This window comes from Oncorhynchus clarkii, chromosome 32, assembly GCF_045791955.1.
Source record: "Oncorhynchus clarkii lewisi isolate Uvic-CL-2024 chromosome 32, UVic_Ocla_1.0, whole genome shotgun sequence".
Taxonomy (NCBI): Eukaryota; Metazoa; Chordata; class Actinopteri; order Salmoniformes; family Salmonidae; genus Oncorhynchus; species Oncorhynchus clarkii.
This window is the reverse complement of record NC_092178.1, coordinates 15,510,232-15,522,182: the sequence shown is the minus strand read 5'-3', so window position 1 is coordinate 15,522,182 and position 11,951 is coordinate 15,510,232. Positions and strand designations below refer to the sequence as shown.

General features: G+C 41.6%; 1 protein-coding gene across 1 annotated transcript; it reads right to left on the bottom strand.

Annotated features, from left to right (window-relative positions):
- Window positions 1-1,015: 1,015 nt before the first annotated feature.
- LOC139391833 (26S proteasome complex subunit SEM1-like) lies at window positions 1,016-11,385 on the bottom strand. Its single transcript, XM_071139420.1, has 3 exons — window positions 11,157-11,385; window positions 7,857-7,950; window positions 1,016-1,305 (listed from the first exon to the last, which is right to left on the bottom strand). The coding sequence occupies exons 1-3, from the start codon at window positions 11,230-11,232 to the stop codon at window positions 1,263-1,265; spliced, it is 213 nt and encodes a 70-aa protein (XP_070995521.1). The 5' UTR covers window positions 11,233-11,385; the 3' UTR covers window positions 1,016-1,262.
- Window positions 11,386-11,951: the final 566 nt, after the last annotated feature.

Below are 11,951 nucleotides of genomic sequence, written 5' to 3'. Positions count from 1 at the left end.
TATTCCAACAGGAGCTGAGCTATTGCATGCCTACCAGCAACACAAAGGACAATGAGACACAGCCAAGTGCCAGGCAGAGGGGGGAAAACAGGAGGAGGAAGCAGCTCTTCTCTGCTACAGCAGGCTGGCAGGCAGCAGGTCTTACTGGCATCCATTTCAGCTCATCAGCACCCTGAGTAAGAGTCCACAAATGCAGAGAAATCATTTTGCCGGGGGAGTGTGGCTGGGGTAAATTGGCCTCCGGTTCAGTGCGGGGGTCCCTGCTGTGCAGAGCCGGAAGAGTAGGGCCTGGTCGGGAGTAGGGCAGGCCCAGGCAGGGCAGGCCGGGGGCCCCCATGCTGAGACCACCTCCCTGCCCCTGACAAACATGGCAGTGGATAATCTCTCCTTCAGAGACTCAGCCCCAACCCCATGGGCTCAGAGGGAAGGCAGGGGTTGTTATACAGACAGCAGAGAGGAACTCTTCACTGTGTGGCTGGCAGTGTGTGTGTGTGTCAGTCATACTTTAGACACAGACAAATATGCACGGCACACACACAACTTTGCACATCTCCCTGTGTGCACGTCTCTACCCAGTCTCTCTCTCCGACACACACCTGCTCATTTAAATGGTTTACTATGGGAGAGTGACCATGTGAAAAGTGGGTGGTAGTTTTCAAACCAAGAGCATCACAATGGAAAGATGAGTGATGCAGCACTTGACTCTTACTAACATCATGCAACATTCATATTGTGGATTGCAATAGATGTGGAGTGTGTCACACAGTCCAATAATTACTGGACCATTAAAACGTAGGTTAAGTGTTGTGCTGGCAGAAAAGCTACGTTTCAAATCAATGGCTCTAACAAAAAGTGGTATTTAAACGGATGTTAAACCCAAGCCGTGGACACAAAGTGGTCTTTATAGTAAAACAAAACATTGGAAAATATGGATTTATATTAAAACAGTAACTGACCAGCTGTTTTATGCCCAAAGAGATGGAAAATGTACATAAATAAAGAGTATGTCAACGGGTACGTGAACTGAACCACCTTTAATGTTTAGATAACTCTTACATTATCTGAATCAATACAGATCATTAGAACAATGAAAACATCCAAAGGGGGACATTTTCAAACACTTTACTCAAGTCAAGGTTTTTTGGAAAAAAAGGAGCGAGTTTAGTTATAAACATCCTCCATCGTAAGTGTGAAGTTTTAACATTCAGAACATCAAAGTCCATCCATATCTAATCCCAGCAGCTGTGTCCACTAGGCAGCTACTACGACGTCTCCATCTTGGAACCATGTTTCTCCAGCTCCGCTCTATGGAGAGAAAAAAAAGGACCAGTCAATTGAGATGATTACAAAGTGTGCGTTCCAACTGGCACTTTTTTCCTTATCTCTAAGTGCACTACTTTTTACCAGAGCCCTATGGGAAGAGTGGGTGCTGTGGTCTTAAGTTATGCACTATATAGGGAATAGTGTTCCATTTGAGACACATCCAAGCAGTCCAATGGTTAAAGCACAAGTGTCCTTCTATGTTGATTGAGAAAAGCATTATGAAATCCAACTGAAGAAATATAATGCAGACAGCTACAGATTTATAAGGAAGTAGATCTACTTGTACAAGGCTAAATGCTTAAAACATAAATCATACCCCATGTCTTCTATAAATGTCTTAATAGCAGCCATCAAAGGTTTGAATGCCCTATTGTCTGAAGGATACTAAAAAAGAAAATGTGTACAGACTGGCCACTTCAAGTCAATACACTAGTTGATTATTCAACAAGCGTAGCCTACGCATGCAACTGCATAGAATACATATTACTGACAATAAAGCACACATTGTAGACTGTCCGTATCATTCAAAGCCTGCATAATAATTTACAAATGACATGCAATAATGCTGACTAATGTCTCCCCAGGTAAGAAAAGAGACACAAACAAGATGCTGAAAGCTGAAAGCAGCGGGTGCAAACAGTACCCAGACAACAGAAAGCCCCACCCACAAGAAAAGACTTCCAGGATTATGGTGCATTCGGATGTGTCTCGGGATCTCCTAGCTCTCAGTTGGTGAACTCGGAAAGACGTCGGACAACTCTTCAACCAATTAGCTTAAATTTAGCTAGACGATAAAGCTAGCAAACATTGCTAATAGCCTAATCGTTCAGTTGGCTTGCTTACTTTGCTCAATAAGTCAAACAAAATATTGTATGTAAACTAACAGGGCTACATTATGAAGGTTGTAAACAGCTTTGTTTTATCATCTTTTGGTTGGAAAGGTGAAAGGTCAGTTGATGAAACGACAAAACTCGTAAACTCAGGTACCCTACTTGGAACACAGACTTAGGAGGGTAATTCTAGTGGTCATTTCTGACCTTGAAACTCTGGTCTCTACGATAACATTCGAAACACCACTATTCGATGAGGATTTTTTTCTTGATGAGGATTCCATCAACTCAATGGTCAATGCTTTATAGATGTCCGCACTAAACCATATGATCACCACTGTGGGAGAAATGAAAAGCATTTATTGAGCATTAAAAAAAAACTAGGCCAATATGTGTAGCCATAAAACCATTTTTAAGAAAGCTGCATAGTGCCTATTGTTTGAATCTCCTAATAACTGACTTTATCTGTGCTTGTTATTATTGCCAACTAGTACACTCAAGGGGAGTCTAAAGCCTGATTACATTTGCTGTGCCTAAACATTCAGCATGACAATTTTGACTGTTTTAGTTACCATTTAGCCATTTCCCCTTTGTCAAATCTTATAACCCTACTTAAAGATCAAAGCATCACATCCCTTTAACTGAGGGCTTCATCTTATTTCTAGGGGCGTGAAGCTGAGTGGGGCACAATGATTTGTCATAAGTAAAAGGTAGCTAGCTGGCTACGAGCGCTTCGCCCACGGCTGGCCGTGTGATCTACAATTCCAACGCCGTTGTTAGAAAGGTCAATAATCATTGCTGGCTAAATGGTTTTCGAAATATATGTCCCTTATCTTTCAAAACAGCAAGAAAGAATGTTTCCAATAAAATAGATACTGCTAGCTAACGTTACAGTAAGTTTTGAACAGATCCATACTGTGTGTGCCTCCAGTTGAAGAACTACACTTCCTCCCCAGTTAGCTTACACACAGGTCTTCAAAGCACGCTAGATAGCTGATTAGCACAGGTGACTGCCTCAGTCTTCTGTAAATAAACCATGTGACATGGAGAGATGGCCATGTGGGAACACTAACCCTATAAAGTAGGGTGTCCAATCAAAAATGCAGCTTTTGAATAATGGGTAGAATTATACGTTAATTGTGTAGATCAGGGTTGTCCAACCCTGTCCTGGAGAGCTATCATCCTGTAGGTTCTCACTCCAACCCTGTTCCTGGAGAGCTACCATCCTGTAGGTTCTCACTCAAACCCTGTTCCTGGAGAGCTACCATCCTGTAGGTTCTCACTCCAACCCTGTTCCTGGAGAGCTACCATCCTGTAGGTTCTCACTCCAACCGTGTTCCTGGAGAGCTACCATCCTGTAGGTTCTCACTCCAACCCTGTTCCTGTAGGTTCTCACTCCAACCCTGTTCCTGGAGAGCTACCATCCTGTAGGTTCTCACTCCAACCCTGTTCCTGGAGAGCTACCATCCTGTAGGTTCTCACTTCAACCCTCTTCCTGGAGAGCTACCATCCTGTAGGTTCTCACTCCAACCCTGTTCCTGTAGGTTCTCACTCCAACCCTGTTCCTGGAGAGCTACCATCCTGTAGGTTCTCACTCCAACCCTGTTCCTGGAGAGCTACCATCTTGTAGGTTCTCACTAGCACCATGTTCCTGTAGGTTTTCACTCCAACCCTCATCTAGCGCAACTTATTATAATAATTAGCCGCTTGAAAAGCTCAATCAGGTTGGTTACAACTGGGGTCAGAGTGAAAACCTACAGGAGGGTAGCTCTCCAGGAACAGGATTGGACAGCTCTGGTGTAGATAATCCTCAAAGAAAACCAACGGTCCAAACCTCATGTCTCTAGCATAATCTGTTCAAGAAAAAAAAAAAAACGTTTTACCCTTGTAGGATAGTAAAAATTAGAGCAAAAATCCATAGAGGCCAGAGAAGATAAAAAAGTGGTCATAAAAATCAGGAAGATAGCATCGTGTCAGCTAAGCTGACTGCTGTGTGAGAATGAAGGCTACCTGACAGGCTTATCATTGAACTCATCTTCTCAAATGTAGAGGATATAAAATAATATAGAGGTAAGATAGATTTTGAGACATGACATGTAGTATGTTTATATTTTAGTACACGCTGTTCATATCAATGCAAAGTTACTGTTCTTTTTTAAAGATAAAAAAAAAGGGAGCACTGAGTGTACCCACAAGCTTTTTATTTTCAAAGCCTTTTACATTCAATTCAGATCGTGTCATGCAAATTTAGCTACAGTGCCTTGCGAAAGTATTCGGCCCCCTTGAACTTTGCGACCTTTTGCCACATTTCAGGCTTCAAACATAAAGATATAAAACTGTATTTTTTTGTGAAGAATAATCAACAACAAGTGGGACACAATCATGAAGTGGAACAACATTTATTGGATATTTCAAACTTTTTTAACAAATCAAAAACTGAAAAATTGGGCGTGCAAAATTATTCAGCCCTATTCCTTTCAGTGCAGCAAACTCTCTCCAGAAGTTCAGTTAGGATCTCTGAATGATCCAATGTTGACCTAAATGACTAATGATGATAAATACAATCCACCTGTGTGTAATCAAGTCTCTGTATAAATGCACCTGCACTGTAATAGTCTCAGAGGTCCGTTAAAAGCGCAGAGAGCATCATGAAGAACAAGGAACACACCAGGCAGGTCCGAGATACTGTTGTGAAGAAGTTTAAAGCCGGATTTGGATACAAAAATATTTCCCAAGCTTTAAACATCCCAAGGAGCACTGTGCAAGCGATAATATTGAAATGGAAGGAGTATCAGACCACTGCAAATCTACCAAGACCTGGCCGTCCCTCTAAACTTTCAGCTCATACAAGGAGAAGACTGATCAGAGATGCAGCCAAGAGGCCCATGATCACTCTGGATGAACTGCAGAGATCTACAGCTGAGGTGGGAGACTCTGTCCATAGGACAACAATCAGTCGTATATTGCACAAATCTGGCCTTTATGGAAGAGTGGCAAGAAGAAAGCTTTCTTAAAGATTTCTTAAAGATATCCATAAAAAGTGTCGTTTAAAGTTTGCCACAAGCCACCTGGGAGACACACCAAACATGTGGAAGAAGGTGCTCTGGTCAGATGAAACCAAAATTGAACTTTTTGGCAACAATGCAAAACGTTATGTTTGGCGTAAAAGCAACACAGCTGAACACACCATCCCCACTGTCAAACATGGTGGTGGCAGCATCATGGTTTGGGCCTGCTTTTCTTCAGCAGGGACAGGGAAGATGGTTAAAATTGATGGGAAGATGGATGGAGCCAAATACAGGACCATTCTGGAAGAAAACCTGATGGAGTCTGCAAAAGACCTGAGACTGGGACGGAGATTTGTCTTCCAACAAGACAATGATCCAAAACATAAAGCAAAATCTACAATGGAATGGTTCAAAAATAAACATATCCAGGTGTTAGAATGGCCAAGTCAAAGTCCAGACCTGAATCCAATCGAGAATCTGTGGAAAGAACTGAAAACTGCTGTTCACAAATGCTCTCCATCCAACCTCACTGAGCTCGAGATGTTTTGCAAGGAGGAATGGGAGTCTCTCGATGTGCAAAACTGATAGAGACATACCCCAAGCGACTTACAGCTGTAATCGCAGCAAAAGGTGGCGCTACAAAGTATTAACTTAAGGGGGCTGAATAATTTTGCACGCCCAATTTTTCAGTTTTTGATTTGTTAAAAAAGTTTGAAATATCCAATAAATGTTGTTCCACTTCATGATTGTGTCCCACTTGTTGATTATTCTTCACAAAAAAATACAGTTTTATATCTTTATGTTTGAAGCCTGAAATGTGGCAAAAGGTCGCAAAGTTCAAGAGGGCCGAATACTTTCGCAAGGCACTGTATTTTCACCAGCAGAAGCAACTTGGAAGCCATGACTACAAATCCTCAAAAGTTCTGTCAGAGCTCGTTGCTTATTATCAGATGTATTAGGTTAGAAATCCAACTTTTTGGATATGATGTTAATGATATGTTAGAGAAAGACCCCACTGAATGAATCAGGACATTAAAAATTATATTGGTGTAAATTTAACTTGATTTTTTAATTATAATTTTTATCATCATTGTAAAGGATTTAAACACTGTTTCCCATAATTGTTCAATGAACCATAAACAATTAATGAACATGCACCTGTGGAACATTCGTTAAGACACTAACAGCTTACAGACGGTAGGCAATTAAGGTCACAGTTATGAAAACTTAGGACACTAAAGAGGCTTTTCTACTGTCTCTGAAAAACACCAAAAGAAAGATGCCCAGGGTCCCTGCTCATATGTGTGAATGTACCTTAGGCATGCTGCAAGGAGGCATGAGAACTGCAGATGTGGCCAGGGCAATAAATTGCAATGTCCGTACTGTGAGACGCCTAAGACAGCGCTACAGGGAGACAGGACGGACAGCTGATTGTCCTCGCAGTGGCAGACCACGTTTAACAACTCCTGCACAGGATCGGTACATCCGAACATCACACCTGCGGGACAGGTACAGAATGGCGGCAACAAAAACTGCCGAGTTACACCAGGAATACACCATCCCTCCATCAGTGCTCAGAATGTCCATAATAGGCTGAGAGAGGCTGGACTAAGGGCTTGTAGGCCTGTTGTAAGGCAGGTCCTCACCAGATGTCCCCAGGCAACAACGTTGCCTATCGGCACAAGCCCACCATCGCTGGACCAGACAGGACTGGCAAAAAGTGCTCTTCACTGGCGAGTCGCGGTTTTGTCGAACCAGGGGTGATGGTCGGATTCTCGTTTATCGTCAAAGGAATGAACGTTACACCGAGGCTTGTCCTCTGGAGCAGGATCGAATTGGGGTGATGGGTCCATCATGGTCTGGGGCGGTGTGTAACAGCATCATCGGACTGAGCTTGTTGTCATTGCAGGCAATCTCAACACTGTGCGTTACAGGGAAGACATCCTCCTCCCTCATGTGGTACCCTTCCTGTAGACTCATCCTGACATGACCCTCCAGCATGACAATGCCACCAGCAATACTGCTCATTATGTGCGTGATTTCCTGCAAGACATGAATGTCAGTGTCTGCGAAGAGTCCGGATCTAAATCCCACTGAGCACGTCTCGGACCTGTTGGATCGGAGGGCGAGGGCTTGGGCCATTCCCTGCCAGAAATGTCCGGGAACTTGCAGGTGCCTTGTTGGAAGAGTGGGGTAACATCTCACAGCAAGAACTGGCAAATCTGGTGCAGTCCATGAGGAGGAGATGCACTGCAGTACTTAATGCAGCTGGTGACCACACCAGATACTGACTGTTACTTTTGACCCTCTCTTTGTTCAGAAACACATCATTCCATTTCTGTTAGTCACATGTCTGTGGAACTTGTTCAGTTCATGTCTCAGTTGTTGAATCTTATGTTCACACAAATATTTACACATGTTAAATTTGCTGAAAATAAAAGCAGTTGGCAGTGAGAGGACATTTCTTTTTTTCATGTTCCTTATGTTTCCAAAACCCTGCCGCAAGCGTTGTGCGTCAACATTTAGTGCAAGCATTGGGGCGATTTGTCTCCCGTGAAGAAGATACAGTGAAAAATAAGTTGATGTCCCCTTGAGCAAGGCGCTTAACCATAATTGCTCCTGTAAATCGCTCTGGATTAAAGCTTTTGCTAAATAATAATACAAATGTAAATATATGAATGGTGTGGCTGGCTACCGGAGTTGATTAGAGAAGTCATCCTCTACGTTGTCATCATCCCAGTTGTCTTCCCACACGTGGCCATCTTCATCCTCATCCAGACCTGTCCAATCTGAACACAGAGAAATACAATGAAGAGAAATTATGAAACACTGTTAGCTAGCTAACAAGTAACTCTACAGGGCCGTCCACGTTAAGGACGATAACTAGAATAAAAAATGTATTATTCTAATTCAAGTGAACATGAGCGTTCACAACTGCAATAACTACAAAAATAGTGGAGAACAATAACGAGAGCCATCGTTTGGATCACTTTCAGAGTGATATTTTCCCTATCCCTCCAACGAGAAAACATTGATAACCACTTCGATAAAACGTGAAGGCAGAGCGTACAGTGAACTTGCCTAAATACCTGTGCATATGTGAGCATATTGGTGGCCACATAAATTATAGGATGACTTTGGAGAATGATGTCAACAAACAGCGCATGAGAATGCCATATTTTCCAATGGTAGGCCCTAGAGGTCGACCGATTAATCGCTATGGCCGATTAATTGGGGCCAATTTCAAGTTTTCATAAGAAATCGGTATATTTGGACGCCGATTGGCCGATAAATATATTTTTTTTTACACCTTTACTTAACTTGGCAAGTCAGTTAAGAACATGTTCTTATTTTCAATGACAGCCTAGGAACGGTGAGTTAACTGCCTTGTTCAGGGGCAGAACAACAGATTTTTACCTTGTCAGCTCGGGGATTCAATCTTGCAACCTTACAGTTAACTAGTCCAACGCTCTAACCACCCGCCTCACGAGGAGCCTGCCTGTTACGTGAATGCAGTAAGAAGCCAAGGTAAATTGCTAGCTAGCATTAAACTTATCTTATAAAAAACAATCAATCATAATCACTAGTTAACTACACATGGTTGATGATATTACTAGTTTATTTTGCGTGTCCTGCGTTGCATATAATCGATGCGGTGCGCATTCGCGAAAAAGGACTGTCATTGCTCCAATGTGTACCTAACATAAACATCAATGCCTTTCCTAAAATCAATACACAGAAGTATATATTTTAAACCTGAATATTTAGCTAAAATAAATCCAGGTTAGCAGGCAATATTAACCTGGTGAAATTGTGTCACTTCTCTTGCGTTCATTGCTCACAGAGTCAGGGTATATGCAACAGTTTGGGCCGCTTGGCTCGTTGCGAACTAATTTTCCAGAATTTTACGTAATTATGACATAACATTGAAGGTTGTACAATGTAACAGCAATATTTAGACTTAGGGATGCCACCCGGTTCCGGTTCCGTATTTCACTGAAAGAATAAATGTCTTGTTTTCGAGATGATAGTTTCCGGATTTGACCATATTAATGACCTAAGGCTCGTATTTCTGTGTGTTATAATTAAGGCTATGATTTGATAGAGCAGTCTGACTGAGCGATGGTAGGCAGCAGCAGGCTCTTAAGCATTCATTCAAACAGCACTTTCGTGAGTTTTGCCAGCAGCTCTTCCCTGTGCTTCAAGCATTGCTCTGTTTATGACTTCAAGCCTATCAACTCCAGAGATTAGGCTGGTGTAACCGATGAGAAATGGCTAGCTAGTTAGCGGGGTGCGCGCTAATAGCGTTTCAAACATCACTCGCTCTGAGACTTGGAGTGGTTGTTCCCCTTGCTCTGCATGGGTAGCACTGCTTCGAGGGTGGCTGTGTCGATGTGTTCCTGGTTCGAGCCCAGGTAGGAGCGAGGAGAGGGACGGAAGCTATACTGTTACACTGGCAATACTAAAGTGCCTATAAGAACATCCAATAGTCAAAGGTATCTGAAATACAAATCGTATAGAGAGAAATAGTCCTATAATTCCTACAACCTAAAACATCTTACCTGGGAATATTGAAGACTCATGTTAAAAGGAACCACCAGCTTTCATATGTTCTCATGTTCTGAGCATGGAACTTAAACGTTAGCTTTTTACATGGCACACACACGTTTACTTTCTTCTCCAACACTTTGTTTTTGCATTATTTAAACCAAATTGAACATGTTTCATTATTTATTTGAGGCTAAATTGATTTGATTGATGTATTAAGTTAAAATAAGTGTTAATTTAGTATTGTTGTAATTGCCATTATTACAAATAAATTGTAAAAAATTTAATTAAATCAGACGATTAATCGGTATCGGCTTTTTTTGGTCCTCAAAATCATAATCGGTCGACCTCTACTCTCTTCCAGCTGTTCTCATGCGCAATATAGACTATAGGCTAAGCAAGACTCCCCGCTATTCCTTTTCACGTGAAATCCCAGAAAAGCTATAGGACATTTATTTGTATACTTATTTTTGTTTAATGCTAGGCATTTGTGGAGTGAAGCAGGCTTGCTCTTGTTAATTGCTGAATATAAAATAGGCCAAATTAACATTCGGGGAAAGTTAAATAGTGTGAGTGTTGGTGTGATCACTTTGGCCAGTGATAACATTGTTGCACTGATGCGTTGCAAAACGTTTCAACAGACAGATGAGCACAGAGGAAAAGAAGATGCAAACGAATTGACAACTTACAAACCACTTCAGCAACGAGGCATGATGTAAATGATACCCGGGATAAACAGGGATTATTGTTGAATTGTTAGATATGAGTTTATTATTTTTCATTAGGCATACATGTACATTGAAGTATTAATTGCAGTTGTCCCACACTGAAGCAGTGAATGGTCTGTGTTACCACCTTATTAATAGGCCTGCAGTAAGATGCGTTGATCAGTTGACTGACAGGTGTACGTGTGGAACGATAAACGGTCTGCTGTTGTGGAGCCCCCACCCCAACGTTTAGGTTATAGTTATGTATATTTTATCGTTAAAGTTATCAAATTTGGTGTGGATGGCCCTTTACTCAACTAGCTACTACTCTAGCTAGCGTTGTCTAAGTAACGTAGCTAGCTAGCTACAGTAACTAACGTTAATTAACGCTAGCTGGCTTTTAGCTAGATGCTGCGCGTTGTTGTTTACATTACAGCTAATGTTAGTTAACTAATGTTTAACTATGTAAAGTTTACACCAGCGCAATCGCTAATTAGCTAACGTTATAAGTTCAATCAGGTGAATAATACAATTCAAAGTATTAGCTACTAAGCTAGCTAGCCGCTGCTGCTAGCACACTAGCTATGTACTTTTACTTCATTCAATGTTGTTAACATAGCTTGCTAAACTAGCTGAGTCACTGTCGGGCCCGGTTTTGTCATTAAAAGTTGTCACTAAATGAGACAATTCAGTAAAAAACGGGTGAACAATAGTAACGTATGGAAATATAATGAATTTACCCTCGGCTGGGAATTCTTCAAACTCATCGTCCTCCTCTAATAATCCCAAATCCACAGTCTGTTTCTTGTCTGACATGTTTGCTATCTTTTCGTTGCGCGTCGCTGTGATGACAGAACGGATTTCCAGTGAGGGTAGTTATGGGATAGTGGTGGTAGTGCGCATTGGCAGAGAGTGTTCCGCAAACACAATGAAGCTGTCCGCATCACCTACGCTCCACTGACTGAAGCCAGGGTCTTCTTCTTCTTTGACTGAAGCCAGGGTCAGTGCTATCCGGAATCCTTGGGACGTTCCTAACCTTAAACCTTACCCTAACCCTAACCATTTTACATTTAAACTTCAATGGAGTAGGGACCTCCCAAGGATTCCGGATTCGGACCTTGAAGCCAGCCAGGTATGTTGATGTTGGAATGATTTTGTATTCGTTAAAAAAACAAGAAAACAAGACAAAAAAAAACATTAATAATATATATATATATGTGTGTTATAATAGGCTACAACTACATAATTGGCTACAACTACATTTAAAATCTTCCATCTTAAATCTCTTAATTTATGTCAACACATAATCACACTCAAATCCTTCCTACTTAAAACACAAAACCCTGCACAGTCCTTCGGTCCCACAAAACATACAGAGAAATGATCCAAATTTAAGTCAAGATTTTTCATTGAGGAACAAATGTGCATTATGATCCTTGTGGCCTGTTTAAATAATGAACCAGCAGCCACAGCTTAGTATGTAGTTTAGATGAGAGCATATCTACCACAAAACCACATGCACCACAATGAAAATT

What these genes read in the sequence shown, in the direction of transcription:
- LOC139391833 (XM_071139420.1), bottom strand. Translation starts at nt 11,232, where the DNA reads ATGTCAGACAAGAAACAGACTGTGGATTTGGGATTATTAGAGGAGGAC. An exon ending in TGAAGAATTCCCAGCCGAGG is followed by an intron (nt 7,951 to 11,156) that starts GTAAATTCATTA and finishes CTCTGTGTTCAG; the next exon opens with ATTGGACAGGTCTGGATGAG. An exon ending in GACTTCTCTAATCAACTCCG is followed by an intron (nt 1,306 to 7,856) that starts GTAGCCAGCCAC and finishes TTCTCTCCATAG; the next exon opens with AGCGGAGCTGGAGAAACATG.